Below are 19,276 nucleotides of genomic sequence, written 5' to 3'. Positions count from 1 at the left end.
ATAGCCTCTGCGAGTTCCGGAACTGTCCTACCCTGCTTTCAACTCGAAAGAGCCTCAATCAACTTCCTCTCATGGTCGCGAGCTACCATAGCATAAGAGTAGCAGTTAGAATCTTCAAATAACGCAGCATCTGTATTAACCTTGATCATGCCTTCCTGTGGTTGTTTCCAATGCATATCCCCATCTGTTGGATTCATAAACCCAAAGGAGGAGTCATAAGACCTGTCTTGTGCATTCTTCCAGTGATCAAGAACTTGGATAGTTGATGCTACCACCTCTACAAACTCTGCGCCTTTTTGATTCCAAACTATAGCATTTCTGTTTTTCAAGAGAGACCAACAGATCATACAAAGATTTAATAATGCCTCCCCACTATACTGCTGTAGTGCTATAGACATCCATTCCTGAAAACTCTGAGTCGTATGCGTCGCAATCTTACAACCAAAATTACTCCAGCATAGCTTTGCAAAAGGACAGGATGTCAAAACATGGGCCACCGATTCTGGTTCTAAATTGCAGAGTGGGCACTGTTCAATAACCTCAACTCTTCTAGAAATGAGCTGCTCCTTTGTAGGCAAACATCCCGTAATAGCTCTCCATAAGAAATGCTTGACTTTCAAAGGGATTTTTAGATTCCAAATTCTCCTCCAAAAGCCAGAGTTATCACTGGAATGATTCACATCCCTTTTTTCACTTAGAGCTGCATAGGCACTTCTAACCGAATACTGACCCATCTTTTCTCTTCTCCAATACCAAGAATCCTCCATAGAGCGTTGAAGAGGTATTGATAGAATTAAATTTGCGTCACGTTCAATGAAAATGTCACTGATTAACTCCATATTCCACCTGCTTTGGTCAGTCTCCATCAACGAACTTACCTTCTTGCCAACAAGAGCTTCCTGGATTGTATGGATATAAGGATCATCCACACATGGTAACCAAGGATCCTGTAACACATCTACAGAATTCCCAGACCCCACACGACGATCTGTATCCTTCTTTAACATCTCCTGAGTTTCAAGAACACTGCGCCAAACAAAACTCGGGTTACATCCAAGAGAAGCAGTGAGAAAAGAACCACCTGCATAGTACTGAGCTTTGTAAATTTTACTCATTAAACAGTCTGGCCGCGTAATCAACCTCCACCCCTGCCTACCCTGTAAAGCTATATTAAAATCATGCAGTCGACGAAAGCCTAAGCCACCTTTTGATTTTTTTATGCTCATTCGATCCCAACACATCCATGAAATACCTTTTGCCTTCTTAGATGAGTTTCGCCACCAGATTTACACATAAGATTCTCCATTTCACTACATAAATTCTTAGGTATCAAGAACATACTCATAGCATAACTAGGTAATGCCTGCACCACTGTTTTCAGAAGAATTTCCTTTCCCCCCTTCGAAAGAAGTTTCTTGTCATATCCTTCAATCCTTGTCTGCATTCGCTCTTTTAGATAACCAAGAACAGCTTTCTTATTTCTCCCTATAATACTAGGAAGACCCAAATAAGTTGTGTTTGCTCCTGCTTCTTGGAACTGCAATATGTTACAACAGCCCTCACTTCCTGATCAACATTACAGCTAAAGAAAACTGAAGACTTTGTAGCATTTAATTTCTGACCCGAAGCTTTTTCGTACACTTGTAGCATGCTGATCACCTTATTTGCTGCCTCGCTATTTGCCTGACAATAGATGTAGTTGTCATCAGCAAAAAACAAATGAGATAAAATCGGAGCTCCTCTAGCAACCTTAATGCCTTTGATATTTTTCCTCCTTACATTCTCCTGAATTAAAGTTGTGAGCCCCTCCATACAGATAAGGAAAATATAAGAAGAAAGAGGGTCTCCTTGCCTAATTCCTCTTTCTGGCACGATTAAACCAAACTCCTTTCCTGAATGATTAATTCTATATCTGGCTGAAGTTACACATTCTAGTAACAAATTGACCAACCTTCTGTCAAAACCTAATTTTTCAAGCATTGCGCGCAAGAAGCTCCACTCTACCCTATCATAAGCTTTGCTCATGTCCAACTTTAGAGCCATCCGCCCTGCTCTACCTCCAACTTTTCTTTTCATATAGTGCATAACCTCATAGGCTATCATAGTATTATCAGACATTAATCGCCCGGGAATGAAAGCACTCTGAGTTTCAGAAATCACTCCATCAAGAATTTTTTTGAACCTGTTAGCCAACACTTTTGAAGCAATTTTATATGACACATTACAAAGAGATATTGGACGAAGCTCAGTCATATTAGAAGGTTCTTGCTTCTTCGAAATCAAAACTAGATTAGTATCAGTGATGCACTTGTCAAACTTGCCTGTCACAACTGTTAATATTGATCGATTATCTCAGAAAGATCATGCGTTTGTAAGGCTTCTAAGTCATAGCAGGACTATGGAAACTTATTAGGCCATCATTATCTCAAGTATGTCAAGTATATCATGTAGCTATGTCATATGTACTTCAGTACTCTACTAAATCATTACTATTGATTTGTCACCATCTATTTCCTTTTGAAAGGTAAGAACTAAGAACTCGTGTCTATCCCAAACTGTGTACCTTCCATGATAAGTGTATATATATCTACACCGACATGTTTGTACATGTATCATTGGCTTCTTCACTTTTTGATTTACTTTTTCAATTGTCACAAGGTTGGTCTTATACTGGTTCAGGATAAGACCTCGCTTCCTCGTAGCAAGTCTTTCCCTCAACCGAGAAAAGCTCTTAAAAGTCATTATTTTAAGACAAATAAGCATCGATATCAATTTTTTATAATATGACTCAAATTATCATTTCAAAATGCAACTTTATATTGCGTTTTAATTTTTTGAGATGTGTTTTCAGCTAAAAACACGACTTGAAGTTGCATTTTTGTCCGATATTGTAAATACGACATGAAGTTACATTTTAAAACGACATTTTAGACCATTATTTCAGAAATTAACAATAAAAACTTTTCTTTGATAATTAAAATTGCAGGGATCAAGCAGAAAATATTTATCAATATATTATAACTTGGATTCATATATTATTTTTGGGAATAAATTATATAGATATAATAGTATTACTAAAAAAGTTACTCCCTCCGTTCCACCAGGAAGCTTACGTACACTGTTTGCACGCATTTTGAGGCTCTCGTAAAATATGGTGTTATAACGTATTTTTGATTTTTTCTTTTTTCGTATAAAAGTTTAAACTTCAAACTTTTTTTCAGGAATTTTTTTTAAAAAAAATATATAATGTAAGTATACTTTATAAGAGCCTTAAAATGCGTGCCAAAAAGTAACGTAAAGAACCTGGTGGGACGGAGGGAGTAAAACTTATCCATAGAAAAAAAAGAGGTAATTGCATATCGCACCCCCTAAGTATCGTTCAAAAACGATATTGTACCCATACTTTGAGAAACTCAACTCGCACCCCTTATCTTTACATTTCACGAACGATACGCACCCCTTCCGTTAAATTCCGTTAACTTCCGTTAAAATACTCCTTCCGTCTCAATTTACATGTCCTTTTTGCTTTTCGCGGGGTCAAATTGACTAATTTTTGACCGACTATTAGAAAATATTTATTTATTATTTTAGGAAATAGAAAGTTACATATTAAAATAAATTAGATTTACTTTTTTGATGATTTTTTTTTAAAAAAATTTTGTTTAATTAAGCTATCCCCAAGTCAAAATGATTTTACATATCAAATTTTTGTTTGATAAAAGTGTATATTTTATAAAAAATATCACATAATATTTATTTTTATATTTAAAATAGTTTATATTTTAAGTACTTAATACACATACCACTAAAAATTTAAAATAATTTGATATGTAAAATCATTTTGACTTGGGGATATCTTAATTAAATAAAAATTAAAAAAAAATATCACCAAGAAGTGAATTTAGTCTATATTAATATGTAACTTTCTATTTCCTAAAATAATAAATAAATATTTTCTAATAGTTGGTCAAAAATTAGCCAATTTGACTTCTCGAAAAGCAAAAAGGACATGTAAATTGAGACGGATGAAGTATTTTAACGGAAGTTAGCAAAGGGGGGTGCGTATCGTTCTTGAAATGTAAAAATAGGTTGTGCGATTTGAGTTTCCAAAATTATGGGCACAATATCGTTTTTGAACGTAAGTTAGGGGGTCCGATTTGCAATTACTTGTATAGTGACTTAACGGAGTTAACGGCGTTAACGGCAGAGGGGTGCATCTCGGGTTTGAACTGTAAAGATAAGGGGTGCGAGTTGAGTTTCTCAAAGTATGGGTACAATATCGTTTTTGAACGATAGTTAGGGGGTGCGATATGCAATTACCTCGAAAAAAAATTAGTATAAATTGAAAAGCAAACTAGTTTGATCCTTATCGGGAAAAGAAACAAAAAAGTGTTAAAGTACAGAAAGCAGTGGTGTGAAAGCGAAAGAAAACAGAGGCAATTGAGATGGAGAGCGTGGGAGGTTTAGCGATGCACGAGATACTATCGAAGCTGGGAGCAAGAGAAACAGCGATAGTGAGTTGTGTGAGTCGCAACTTCGAAGAATGGGCTTCTGACGACTCTCTTTGGGCTGAATTCTGTGCCCGAGACCTTAATCTCTCTTCCCCTCTCGACCCTCTTGGAAATCTCGCTCCCTCTTTCAAGGTATGAGTTTCAATCAATCAATTATGCCATGATATGTGTATTTCTTTTATGGGTCCCGGTCCCTGACACAAATAATCCCGTCTAGCGGTTAAAAAGCGTTTGAGCGTGTTAAAATTTTGTTATAATTCTGACAGCTCGATATTCGTATTCTTTTATTAATATCATTATCATCCTCCTTGTCCAGACAGCTTATCAAGCATGGCGTAAATCTTTTCTTATGTATTCTTGGCCCCTAGTTGTTCGAGTTAAAACATGCTGGGGAAGAATTATTACTTGGTTGGATGCCAATTTTCCTGAGGTTGTGCCAACTCTGTGCAAGGGTGCCACTGAAGATGAACTAGATTCTCTCGAGAAGTCTTTGAAACTCAAGTTACCTCTTCCGACAAGGCTTCTCTATCGCTTCTGCAATGGTCAAAATCTAGCTCAGGGTGAATTTGCTCCAAGCTTCCCTGGAAGTCCATTGGGCCTCATTGGAGGCTACTCCTTTTATGGCCATCTCGTAAATGTCTGCCTTTTGCCTCTGGATCTGGTCATAAGTGTAACCGGTGATATCTGTGACCATCTTTTTCCAAGCGCTGGACCTAAGTATGTTGTTGTGGCAGCTTCCACAACGGAAAGTGAAAAGTATTTTTTTCTCAACTGTGCCAATGGTCAATTATATGTTGGTACAAGGAATCTTTTTCAAGATAGAGAAATGCTTCCTTGTGTACCACCTGAATTGATTCATTCCATCCATGATGCCGGGGATTGTCAACAACAGGATGCTATGTTATTGTGGCTAGAAGAACATATTCGTCGCCTGGAAAGTGGCATGATTAAAGTCAGAGTTGAAAACAATATAAGAAGCATCAATCTATTCCCAGAAGAACCCCCCTTGTGTTCCACTGCGGTAACAAATGGTGTTCAGGTAACTATCCATCTACGATTATCATTTTAGACTTCTTAACTATTTTTGTTGTGACTACCGAATTACATATAAATTATAATGTATCAATGTGATTGTTTGGAGTTGCTAGTAGTTGATTTCCACGTTCACAATTTGCTATGCCAAGTGAAAAGTAGATATATTTACCTGTGTGTGATTTGTTAGGTGAATTAGTTAGTGAATTAATTAGTGAGTTAGTCCTTGTACACAGATATGTTCTATCAAACTGTTGCATCTTTATCATTTCAGAAAGAAGCTTAATGTTCAAATTTTTTCCAGCGAGTCAAGTGATTTCTTCTGGATGATAATTAACCATTTTGAAGCTTCAATATCATGAAGCTCCATCACCTATACTTGCAGCAGATTGTGATGAATTACTTTTTATGGTTTATAATTATAATGAATATCAAATTGCTTGTGGCAAATTTTTTTATGAAACCTAAATCAGAGCAGCTTTTGGCATTTGGAAATTTGATAGTAGTATTATATAAGAAACTCGAGTGAGAATAATAATAATCACTAAAGACAGAATTCTGCATTAAACGGAGCACAATATAATCCTACTTTAAGCTTAGATATTAGACATAATAAAGCTGGGTGTTTTATTTTCTCTTTTGCCTTTTATAATTTGTATAAGTTCTATGTGAACCTTAGCTACTATTTGTATACTCCCTCCGTCCCATAATAAACGTCCTCTTTTTTTTCAAGTTTTTTTCACGCATTTCCAAGCTTATAAAAAACATACTTGTAGATATTATTTTTTCGTGTTTTTTGTTTTGTATAAAAATAGGAAGTTCAACTTTTAATACAAAATAAAAAAATATGAGAAAATAATGTCTACAATTATGTTTTTTATAAGCTTGGAAATGCGTAAAAAAAACTTGGAAAAAAAGAGGACGTTTATTATGGGACGGAGGGAGTATCTTATTTGTACTTCCTCAATAACGATTAATCATACTAATAGAATATGTGGGTTCTTAGAACTAACATATCGGTCAATTACTTCTGTTCTGTAAATATGCGTGTTCATGTGCGACTTATTTCGTTAATTGCCTACTCCCTCCGCCCCCCTCACTAGTATACATTGGGGGATGAGGACGCGGCACACACTTTAATGCTCCTGTAGAGTATAGTTCTGTAACTTATTATTAAGATTTTTTTTTTCTAGACAAAAATTTAACATCTAAATTTTTATTCAGAAAAAGAAAATCTTAAAATAAGTTACAGAGCTATATTTTATAAGAGCATCGAAATGCGTATCGAGCAGTGAAAAAAAACCCTATAGAATTAAACGGGACAGAGGGAGTATTTTTTAAGAATCAATAAATGAATTTGCATAGGTTATGTGGCCAAGTGTTATTACTTATTACTTAAATCTTTCCTGATAAATTTAGCCAAACGTACAAATTATGTATGCCCTAACTATTTTAATTTACCATATCATTGCTGCTTTTTTTTTTTTAGTAATATGCAATCATATCAACCTTCATCATGAGGCATATGCAACCTACTGTTTACTAAATAATTTCCAGCCAAATCACGTTATTAATTACTGACTATTTTTATAATATTAACTCAACTTACAAAATGAAGACTTTTGGAGCCAGACATTAATCCTTCACGTGCAAGCTGATGTGCTGCAAAATGAAAGGTTTTATTTAGATTGGTCTCGCAGGAAAGAATAAACTTGTTTAAAAAGCTGATTAATTCCAATCGGATATAGAGAAGCTAAGTAATACTGTTATGTTATTTGATTTTCTATAAAGGCTTGTGAAAGACCCAATTAGTAGTAATAATAAAGTTATACTGCAACTTGCAGCAAAGGATACATAATATTGTGTAGTTAATGGATGTAAATGGAAGAATATTTGCATGATTGCAAATATCTTGAAATTGATTTGCGCAGATTTTATTTTATGTAGAAACTGATAATTAGGATCGTGGGTCATGTTATAGCTGATTAATAGGATCTAGATTAAACCTCTTAGCTAGAATAGCTATGGCGTAGTCTGTATAAATAGTGCTAGTCTTTAAATACATCCACTTGTTAGCTCAATGATCTTTCATCTCCCTTAACATGCCTCCTCCCTTTAGAAACTGCCCTCTGCTTGATGCAGTTAGACAGCAACTCCTCGATGCAAAAGAAGAAGAATTGAGGATAGTTTGTCTGAAACTAAGCAGCTAATAGCAAAGGCCAACATTTCCTGTTCTTTCATAAGTGATAACTCTCCTGTTCATGATATCCCAGGCAACAGGAGCTCAGAGAAGTTCACATTCCACAATGGTTGTGGAATGTGAGACATTAAAGGCAAAGAATACGTGGACTGTTCGTTTTCCTTAATCGGAGTTTTTTCACTTATTCGTCCACCCTTGAAATGACGTAGGACTAGGAGCATTGGCCAAGCAAAATGTCATAACTAAAACCTCATACGTTCTATATGAGTTTCGAAAGCCGTTCTAAACGGACTTTTACTGTGAATCCTCATTAGATGGTGACCTGCCTATCCCACTTAATAAACGGGTTAAATGGCGTTTTGGTCACTCAACTGGCCGGAAACTTGCAATCGGGTCATCCAACTCAAAAAGCTGTCAGTCACCTCATTATACTCTTAAAAATTTTCATTCAGGTCACTGGCCGTTACACTCCGTTAAAAATTTGACGGAAAGCTGACTAAGCGTCGTGACTTGGCATAAATAAATCCACAGTGGCATATATAGTCAGCTGAATTGGCATTTTGGTCACTCAACTGACTACAAACTTGCAATCGGATCATCAAACTCAAAAAACTTTCATTTAGGTCACTTATCCTAATATACGTTAAAATTGAAAAAAGAAAGAATTAAAAGCTATCATGCAACACCTTTTTTTCTCTCTCAAAAATTTCGAAACTTATTAATAAATGAAACAAATACACACACATAAAATTAATAGTTTCACCCACAAAAACCCAATCTTTATTTATCTCTTATCGTTTTATATATCATAAGGCCATTTTGGAAAAACTTCATACTTATAAATCTATTGTCATTTTATAATATCTTTTGGTCACTGTGGAAAAATCCATCAAAAATTTAATGAGTTTTTCCAAAATGACCTCAAGATATATACACCGATAAGAGATAAACAAAAATTAAGTTTTTGTGGGTGAAACTATTGATTTTATGTGTGTATTTGTTTCATTTGTTAATAAGTTTTGAAATTTTCAAAAGAGAAAACAAGGTGCTGCAAACTTTTAATTCTTTTTTTTTCAATTTTTAACGGATATTATGATAAGTGACCTAAATGAAAGTTTTTTGAGTTTGATGACCCGATTGCAAGTTTGTAGTCAGTTGATTGACCAAATTGCCACTTCAGCTGACTGTACATGCCACGGTGGACTTATTTATGTGCCAAGTCATGACGCTTAGTCAGCTTTCCATCAAATATTTAACGGAGTGTAACGGCCAGTGACCTGAATGAAAATTTTTAAGTGTATAATGATGTGACTGACAGCTTTTTGAGTTGGATGACCCAATTGCAAATTTACGGTCAGTTGAGTGACCAAAACGCCATTTAACCCCTTAATAAACACAACTGACCCAGCTAATTTATCAAACAATTCATCCACCACAGGAGTATGGAATTTATTTATCCTTGTGTCCCATCTTTTTTTTCCGCCAATACAATCGAAGAAGCACGACTTTTACTTAATATCTTTCTAGTACTAGGACGTTGAATTTGTTTAAAGATATTAACCCTTTACTGTTACTAGGCCACTTAAAAGGTTGCTGGTCGGTTAATCGTCCGCTGGTATAAATTCTACTTCCCAGGAAGTTGTAATCAGCTTGCTAATAGATTTGAAGTCACATAAAGCATAGGCATTTTTAGGTCTAAAGGTAGACAAAAATTTAAAGAGTCTAAGTTTGATTTTGCAACTGTTGTTAATATATAATATAACATGATTAAAGTTTTGGACAAGGTAAAAATTAGTGAGGAAAACCAAGCTGAGGGTTGACTAAAGCATTTGTTTACCATATCAATTGCCATCCAAATTCACTAAACTTTTGTATTTGATACTTGTGTACATAAAATTTCAGGTTCGCGCTTCTGCTCTGTTTGTCCCCGAGTACAGCGATCTACAACTGGAGTCTGATAAATATTTTTTCACATACTCAATCCGGATGTCACTAAAGCCTGAAGGTTGTATTGTCGATGGGATGCGCTTTGGGTCTTGCCAACTGTATTGGAGGCATTGGATAATCCGAGAAAATGATGAAATTGTGTCAGATGTAAATGGAGAAGCTGTAATAGGGAAGGTATGCTTTCAATCACAACCTTTTACTAGCAAACTGATTTTTTCACATTCCAAGGAGGAAACTATAGTCATCCAACTATCCAATTTAAAGGGACACTCAAGTACTGTAACTTTCAATAATGTGAAGTGCAAGAAAAGCAGTTACTTAGTGGTCATATATGACTTCCTGTTCAGGGTCAGATCAGTATTACTTTTAATTTCCAGAGCTGTAGAATAGTGTCTAAAGAATCATCCGACATTAAGAAGCCACCTATATGATTTTTCTGATGCTGAATGTTTCCCTAGTATGTAGATAATCATCTAGTAGAATTGTGGTTATGTTAACAAATATTTATTATGCCCTCTTGATAATGTCAACTAACTTGGACAATGTAATTGTCATCCTTGTAATGAACAATCTGACTTCCTTTTTCTTTTTCTTTGTAGTTATGTAATCTCATTATTATTGTAAGTAGTTTATATCAATTTTTCAGCATCCACTCCTACATCCTGGTGACAAGGAATTTGTTTATCAAAGCTGTTCTTCTCAATGTCTATCTCAAGGCTCCATTGAAGGTTCTTTTACATTTGTCCCTGGAAGGTGTGTAAACCTGACACTGAGTTATTTATTCCATAGAGTCTACTTACGAGCATTGTGTTAAATTCTCTACTTACAAATATTTTTATTTCCTTAATTTGATTGCATGCTTGTTATTGATTATTATCTTTGTCATGTGTTTAAACTTCCCCAACAACATGGGTTAACTTTAGTGACTTCCAGGGCTGTTTGGTTTATAGTTATGTGGTATATTGTGGTTATTGGGAATGTTAATGTTTTTCCATGTTTGGTTGAGGGGTTTCCTTAATGGAACTGTGAACTCATTCTGATTATCTGCGTAACCATTTCGACCCAATGGGATTTTGAATTGTTTACATTTCCATCTTCCCTCATTTCCATTCTAACTAGTCTTTATTTATAAGTCAGATCTGGGCTCATGCACTCTGTTAAAACTAGCTTTGATTTTTGAATTTGAATTTATTTTGATAATTGGTTGATGTTGACTAAATCTTTAAGGGAGCAGTTCAAGAATATTTTTGAATATTTTTATTGCAGTGGTGATAGTGTTTTTAGGGGATAACATGTTTCAGTTAGAAATATGGCTTATATAAAGCCTACCCAGATGCTTATAATAAATATACATCAGTGCATGTTATGTTTTACTCTTAATCATGCTTATATACTTATATACACCGAGAGATAAACCTACAAATAGTATCAAGAGCTCTCTTCTTGAGGGATTGTGAAACACCATAAAACATACCCCATAATGAACAATCATAACCAAAAACCATAACCTAAAATGATAACCATAAATCATGATCCAAAACATAACTCAGATTAAAAATCTTGTTTACAATTAAATCATAGAAATTGAATCCAATAATCTTACAAAATTTGCTCTTAAAGTATTCAATGGAACCAGCTATCATCATTGGGCAGTATGTATGTTGACATATTCTGAAGCACTAGGTCTTTGGGATGTGGCGGAGGAAGAAATTGAGATTTGAGACTACCCGGGAACATTAAGATTTAAGATGATGTTTTGCCTTGACGGTGGTTATTAATATCAAAACAAAGAGGATAGTTAAAATTGTGCTTTGATTTTTAAATTTGAATTTATTTAAAAAATTGGTTGATCAACATCAACCAATTTAAATCTCTATGGGATTAATTTATTATCATGTTTGAATATTTTTGATTTGTTGTAGTAGTGTTTATATGATATAAGATGTTTCAGTTAGGAATATGGCTTAGGGTCCTGGTCCCCAGCAATAATTGTTGGGACCTTTTAAATGGCATACTGTTTTTCCGCCGTTGGATGAATATCCGGCGGGCAGAATTATAACAATTTTTTAACACGTTCAGCACTTTTAAACCGCTGGACGGGTAAAATGACTCCTTCCAACGGTTAAAAAGCACGGGACGAGTACTCGTCCAGCGGTTAAAAAGCGCTGAACATGTTTAAAAAAATGTTATAGTTCTGGCCACCGGATATTCATCCAACAACCAAAAAACAGTATGCCATTTAAAAGGTCTCCGGCAATCAATTGCTGGGGCCTGCCGGAGACCAGGACCCTATGACTCATATAAAGCCACTTATATGCTTCTAATAAATATACATCAGTTCAAATTATATTTTGTTTTTCATCATGCTTAGAAGCTTTCTAGGACAGAGAGAGGATTGTATTGCTTATATGCTTATATGTTACATGGCTTAATTAACATTTAAAAGAAAAACCAACGTTGATAGTTCTCGGTGTCAAATATAAGGCCATACATATTAAACCTATTAATAAACACTACCAAATTTTTAGAGGGGTGCTTATACACACACACACACACACACACACACACACACACACACACACACACCTGTGTGTGTGTGTGTGTCTGTATATGTATATGTATATTTTAAATTTTACTCTTGTTAAAGCATACACAATGACTTCATGCTGATGACCTCACAACAATGACCTCGGATTGTACAGTAATAGTGACCTCATGTACTGTAGATTAAGTAGTGCCCAAGTTTCATTTTCTCTGTTTAAAGTCAGTTATCTCTCAATGTAAATTAAGCTTCCAGCTAGCAATACAAGAGTTTTTCTCTTACATTGTTTCTACTGCTTCTCGCACACATATATTCATCACACACACTGGTTATATACATATATGCACTTACATTTTATCATGGTATCAGAGCTGTAGGCTCCGATCTGCCCTCTGTCTGTGGTGTCTGTCATATTTTCCAGCGTAGTCGTTTTTCTTTCTGGCGAAGCCATTTCTTTGTGACTTTTGATCAAACACGTTGCACGCAACTCAGAAAGTTCACAATCTCAAACCCTCACCCTCAGCCTTCTTCATCCGAATCAACTCACATCACATGGCTGCGTCGATCTAACTCGGTAACTCGCCCAACTCAGTTACGAGTTAACACTGTGATTTGCTCATCCTTCTCCTCAACTTGGAACCGATTTACTCCGCATCGGTCCTCTTTTATCTCTCATCGGGTCACCTCATTTTCTTTGTATTGCTGTTATTTTCATACATATAGCTACCTCAGTTTTTTTTTTGTTCTGGGTTGTTTTCCATCTGGGTGCATAATATTTTGATTGTTGGACCGCTGCATATCAGACCACACACCTCCTTTTCGGGCCAAAGCCCACCAAACTTTGGACCAAACCTTTAATATTCAATCAAACACTCCGTTGTTCTTTTATATTTTTGGTTTTATTACTTTTTGGTACCTTAGTCTTTAATTATCTTCAAATCAGAACCTTGGCTTTTTAAATTCTCAAATTTACTCCCTGAATTTTTTGATATTACAAATCTGCCCCAACAAGTTTTGAAATCAAACTTTATCATGGATAAAGAAAGTAGTTCGCCGATTCAAACCATTTTGAATGGCTCCAACTATTTGTCTTGGTCTCAAGCTATGCGTAGCTTTCCTAAGGGAAAAAGAATTTGGCGGTATGTAAATGGGGATTTTTCTATTCCGGTTAGGGAAACTAATGAAACTGAGTCAAAATTCAAAGATCGAATTGAAGAGTGGGATGTCAAAAATCATCAGGCTATTACTTTCTTTAGAAACTCTTCAGTCTCTAAGATAAATCTTCAATTCGGGAACTACGAGACTGCTAAAGAAATTTGGGATTTGTTAGCGTCTCGATATACTACATCTAATCTTGCTCATCAATATCAAATCATGAGCTCTCTAAGTAAGCGGAAGCAAACGTCGGGCCAACCTGTAGCTGACTTTCTATCTCAAATACAAGCACTTTGGGATCAACTTACATTATCTGAACCAAAGTGGTTACATACGGAGGATGCTACACTCTATCAAGCATATCGTGATCAACAAAGGCTCATCCAGTTTCTAATGGCTCTTACTTAGGATTTTGAACCAGTTAGAGCTGCTCTTCTTCACCGTGTTCCGCTGCCTTCTCTAGAGAGTGCCCTCACTGAACTTATATCTGAGGAAACTCGACTTGAGATCGGTAAAATCAGTCATATGGCTGATACTGTCCTTGCGGTACCTACTGTACCCACTCTTGACAAACCTTTTTGCAGATTCCGTCGTCAAAATGGACATGTAACCAAGGATTGATTAGCTCTTCGCAATCATACATGTCAACATTGCCATCAAAAGGGGCATTACTCAATTCAATTCTGCAAGAAAAAGTCATCAATCCGTCCAAACAAATTTTCTCAGCCTTCCGCTGCTGTAACCTCTAGATCCACATCTGAAACTGAACCAGCTATGTCTGCTCTCGAGCTCGAATCCTTGCTCAGGCAGTTTTTACAAAAAGACAACTCTCCTTCTACAGCATTCTCTGTCACTCCAGGTATCTCTTGGTATTTTGATTCTGCATGTTGCAATCACATGTCAAATGATCCATCCATATTTACCACAAAAACAGAGAATTCATGTCTTCCGAATATTCAAACGGTTGATAGTTCAACCATGAAAGTGACACACATTGGAACTATATCCACGAAGGATCTTTCTCTTCCTGACACATACTTTGTTCCTAATCTCTCACTAAATCTTGTTTCCATTGGTCAATTGTGTGATCTCGGACTTAATATAACTTTTACCTCTTCTGGTTGTCATGTGCAGGATCCTCAGACAGGACAAACTCTTGGGACAGGCCGTAGATGTGGAAGGTTGTTTGAGCTCACTTCCCTTCACCTGCCAACACCAAAATCATCATCCTCTCATCTTGTTGGTTCAGTCTCACCTACATCTAGCGTATGGCATTCCCGGTTAGGTCATCCTTCACCCTCTCGTTTAAAAGGTCTAGTTTCTAGTGGTCATCTAGGTAGAGTTAATATAGACACTGTTGATTGTGTATCATGCAAACTGGCAAAACATGTTCTTCCCTTTCCTATTCATTATGAAAAATCATCAGCCATTTTTTATCTTATACATTCTGATATTTGGGGTCCATCTCCAACTCCAACCATGGGGGGTTCAAGATACTATGTAATATTTGTTGAGGATTATTCTCGATACACTTGGATATATATTCTGAAAAATCGATCTGAATTAAGGGAAACTTATAAAAACTTTGCCACCATGATTTATACTCAATTTAAAAAGGAAGTTAAAATCTTTCGTGCCGATAATGCCAAAGAATACAAAGAATCTGAACTTACCAATTTTTTGGCATCTCATGGCACTGTTGCACAAAGTTCTTGTCCATACACATCACAACAAAATGTTCGTGCTGAGCGAAAACATAGACACATTCTAGATACCATTCGTGCTCTTCTCCTTTCTTCTTCTTGTACAGAATTCTTTTGGGTGGAAGCCGCATTAACTGCTGTTCATACAATAAATATGATTCCTTCTCCTGTCATAGATAACTTTTCTCCTTATGAAAAATTATATGAAAAACCACCTTCATATGATTCCCTTAAGGTTTTCGGTTCTGCATGTTTTGTTCTTCTTCCTCCACATGAAAGAACAAAATTAGAGCCACGTGCCCGTCTTTGTTGCTTCATTGGTTATGGTAGATTGGTAGTGGTCAAAAAGGATATCGTTGCTAGGATCCTATCTCCCAGCGTCTACGAGTCTCTCGTAATGTGACATTTTGGGAACACAAAATGTTCTCATCTATGTCAGATTTTAAAATTGACACATCTACCAGCATATCTCATTTTACAGATCCTTTTGTTGATCTACATCCCAATAATGAGTATGTGGAACCTTTAACATCCACAAGCACATCTTCAAATCCATCAGTTGAGCCCACACAACCATCCTCAACTACTAATGTTCCTCTGACAGAAGTTCAATCTGAGGATTCTGATGCAGAACCACCCATCATTCCATCAACTCCACAGGAACCTGTTCATCGCTCTACTCGGGTAAGGCAACCTTCTGTTCGTCTTACTGATTATCATGTTTACTCTGCTATACAGTCTTTACACGAGCCTCAAACATATAGAGAGGCTAGTGTTAATCCACTTTGGCAGAAAGCAATGGAAGAAGAACTCCAAGCTTTAGACAGAACTCACACATGGGATTTGGTTGATCTGCCTCTAGGAAAAACAGCAGTGAGTTGTCGATGGATTTACAAAATTAAAACAAAATCTGATGGCTCTATTGAAAGATATAAAGCTCGTCTTGTTGCTAGAGGTTTTACTCAAGAGTATGGAATTGATTATGAGGAAACTTTTGCACCAGTTGCTCGTCTCACCTCTGTTCGTAGCTTACTTGCAGTTGGAGCAGCAAAACACTGGGATATGTGGCAAATGGATGTCAAAAATGCTTTTCTCAATGGAGACCTTCATGAGGAAGTTTACCTCAAACCTCCTCCAGGTTTCTCACATTCTCAAAATCAAGTGTTCAAGCTTAACAAGGCTCTTTATGGTCTTAAACAAGCTCCACGAGCATGGTTTGAAAAATTTAGCAAAGTTGTTCAACAACTGGGATTCTCTTCTAGTCCATATGATCATGCACTTTTTCTTCGACGGTCTGAACGAGGAATTGTTTTACTTCTCTTATATGTGGATGATATGATCATCACTGGAGATGATATCACAGGTATTTCTGAACTCAAGCAATTTCTCTGTCAACAATTTGACATGAAAGATCTTGGTTCATTAAGCTACTTCTTGGGTCTTGAAGTTTCTTCAGTCCCAACTGGCTACACTCTTTCTCAAGTCAAGTATGCATCTGATCTTTTATTTAAATCTGGAATAAATGACACTAAGATTGCTTCCACTCCGTTAGAGTACGAGGTTAAACTCAATGTCGAGGATGGGGAACTACTTTCAAATCCTACATTGTATCGGCAGTTGGGTGGGAGTCTAATTTATCTCACTGTCACTCGTCCTGATATTGCTCACGCCGTTCATATCGTCAGTCAGTTCATGACTGCTCCTCGCACTCCACACTATACAGCTGTCCTCCACATACTCCGTTATGTCAAAGGTACCATATTTCAAGGTTTACACTATTCACATAACTCTTCACTCGAGTTGTATGGATACTCAGACGCTGACTGGGCTGGTGATCCTACCACTAGATGTTCTACCACGGGATTTTGTTTCTTTTTTGGCGACTCTCTCATTTCGTGGCGAAGTAAGAAACAACCACTTGCATCTAAATCTAGTGCTGAATCTGAATATCGAGCCCTTGCAGATACCACACAAGAATTAATCTGATTGTGCTGGTTGCTTGAAGATATGAGTGTAACTCACTCTCCAGCAATTACTATATTTTGTGATAGTAAAAGTGCAATGGACATAGCTCATAATGATGTTTTTCATGAACGCACTAAACACATCGAGATCGATGTCATTTCACTCGACAGCAAGTTGCCAAAGGCACGGTTCACCTATGTGCTGTCTCCGGTCTTGATAATGCTGAGATATATTCACCAAAATACATCCTCCTGGCAGCTTTCGAACTTTTGTTTTCAAACTAAAGTTAGTTCTTCAACCATCTTAAGTTTGAGGGGGGGTGTTAAAGCATACACAATGACTTCATGCTGATGACCTCACAACAATGACCTCGGATTGTACAGTAATAGTCTAATAGTGACCTCATGTACTGTAGATTAAGTAGTGCCCAAGTTTCATTTTCTCTGTTTAAAGTCAGTTATCTCTCAATGTAAATTAAGCTTCCAGCTAGCAATACAAGAGTTTTTCTCTTACATTGTTTCTACTGCTTCTCGCACACATATATTCATCACACACACTGGTTATATACATATATGCACTTACATTTTATCAACTATTTTTTTTAGGCCACGGGAGGTGGTTTAAGCCCCCTTGCATCTGCCACATAATGTTAAGGTGGTTGCTATATATACAATAACTTATATAGTGCAGCTGTAAATTTAGTCGAGGCATCATCAACCATGCGTCACCACCTCTCATGCTGTTGAAAGTGTTCGAGTTTATTGAGCTTTTTAAACGAGTCGAGCACAACAATTGTTTCTTGTTAAAACTTGAGCTCAATCCTTTTTGTAAATGAGATGAGTCGAGCTCAAGTAATTTACTCGAGTGAGTAGATGTTATTGTGTTCAAGACAAATTAAGCCTAAATACTAATCAAGAATATTTCTTGTTCACGCTCGGCTTGTCTGTTAGTGAGATCAACCCTAGATAAATGAGAACGAGATTGGTCGGATAGTGACCAGCTTGACTCATATTACAGCCTCATCTCACAGTAAATGTTATGCAATAAATAACTTGAGGCACCATATGCAAGCACTCACCATCTATCTTAGTGAAATGAGTAACAGCGAGCAAATTAATCTGTTTTAGGTGATTATGCGGCACATATTATGTAATGTTGCGATTGGATATAGTATATTAAAATTCATTTCAATTATGAATTTCAGTTTGCTTGTTATGAATTTTATCAATCTTCCATATTCCCACAACTTTGACAAACAATATAGAGAGACATTTTAAGTGTCTTGCAAAAAGCCAATGTATTTTGTAATAATGAATTTTTCATCTCTTATCTTGTGCTTTTCCAGATTGACAGATCCAAAAGGTGCCGAGTTCGAGGTTGAGGTACCCCGTTTTTTCCTCCAATACCCTGACTACATATTCTGATCCAGTTCGCCGCACAGTACCCTGACTATGTATTATGAGTACATATTCGGTTTTGTATTTCAATTGCCTTAAGTACCTGGTTTAGTATATACTTTGATTACCTGACCTGTTTCAGTAAGTTTGCATTTTCATGGGTGGTGTATCAAATAGCTTTCTGTATATATAATTAAAAAGCAGAGCTGGTCCATGGCCATTGGCCAGGAAGCTCTTGTATAATGGTCAGGGAGCTCTTATACAATCATCAGTTTTCGATGATCCAATGGCTAGGATCTATGCAATTATCAGATTTCCACGATCCAGTGTTTAGGATTAAAATTATTAAAATTTTTGCTCCCCTACGGCACAATATATGCAGGAAGGAGCTAGGTATGTCTTACGACTCCCCTACCAGTACAATATTTGCTGGAAGGAGGCATGACGTCTAGACTTCTAGTAAAAAAAGTTATTGAAAAAGAGGTATGATATCAAGTAAAAAATTTGTGCTCGTTGGGAAGCAAAATAATCCAACCGCCGGAAAATTGATGATTTTTGAAGAGCTTCCTGGAAAATATTAATGATCATTTACAAGCTTCCAGAAAATTGATGGTCAAGGCTCCTTGTAAACAAAAAGGAGAAATATACTCCCTCCGTCCCAATCATTTGTATACAAATGGTTGGGACACGGAGACCAAGAAATTGGGTAAGAAATTAATAAAGTTAGATGAAAATTGGGTATAGTGGTGGGACCCATTTATATTTAATAATAGATTTGAGATAGTGGAGGAAAGTAGTGGGTGTAATAGTGTTTATATTATTAT

General features: G+C 36.3%; 1 protein-coding gene across 3 annotated transcripts; it reads left to right on the top strand.

Moving 5' to 3' along the window:
• Positions 1 to 4,357: 4,357 nt before the first annotated feature.
• Positions 4,358 to 18,734, top strand: LOC108199569 (F-box protein SKIP16). 3 transcript variants are annotated; one of them, XR_010286337.1, is made up of 7 exons: positions 4,358 to 4,643; positions 4,828 to 5,550; positions 9,646 to 9,864; positions 10,337 to 10,443; positions 14,522 to 14,667; positions 18,401 to 18,616; positions 18,681 to 18,734. XR_010286337.1 is itself a non-coding variant. In XM_017367446.2 (6 exons), the coding sequence occupies exons 1-6, from the start codon at positions 4,446 to 4,448 to the stop codon at positions 18,403 to 18,405; spliced, it is 1,398 nt and encodes a 465-aa protein (XP_017222935.1). In that variant the 5' UTR covers positions 4,358 to 4,445; the 3' UTR covers positions 18,406 to 18,734. The 3 variants fall into 3 exon arrangements, 2 of the variants coding, with proteins under 2 accessions (XP_017222935.1, XP_017222936.1); XM_017367446.2 differs by having other exon boundaries at positions 18,401 to 18,734; XM_017367447.2 differs by lacking the exon at positions 14,522 to 14,667 and having other exon boundaries at positions 4,359 to 4,643; positions 18,401 to 18,734.
• Positions 18,735 to 19,276: the final 542 nt, after the last annotated feature.

The sequence above is a fragment of the Daucus carota genome, chromosome 8, assembly GCF_001625215.2.
Source record: "Daucus carota subsp. sativus chromosome 8, DH1 v3.0, whole genome shotgun sequence".
Classification (NCBI taxonomy): domain Eukaryota; kingdom Viridiplantae; phylum Streptophyta; class Magnoliopsida; order Apiales; family Apiaceae; genus Daucus; species Daucus carota.
Note: the sequence above shows the minus strand (reverse complement) of the source record. Positions and strands in the feature narration are given on the sequence as shown.

Coding starts and splice junctions, on each gene's coding strand:
- LOC108199569 (XM_017367446.2), top strand. CDS start 4,446: ATGGAGAGCGTGGGAGGTTTAGCGATGCACGAGATACTATCGAAGCTG. Junction 4,644..4,827: donor ATCTCGCTCCCTCTTTCAAG/GTATGAGTTTCA, acceptor CTCCTTGTCCAG/ACAGCTTATCAAGCATGGCG. Junction 5,551..9,645: donor CGGTAACAAATGGTGTTCAG/GTAACTATCCAT, acceptor ATAAAATTTCAG/GTTCGCGCTTCTGCTCTGTT.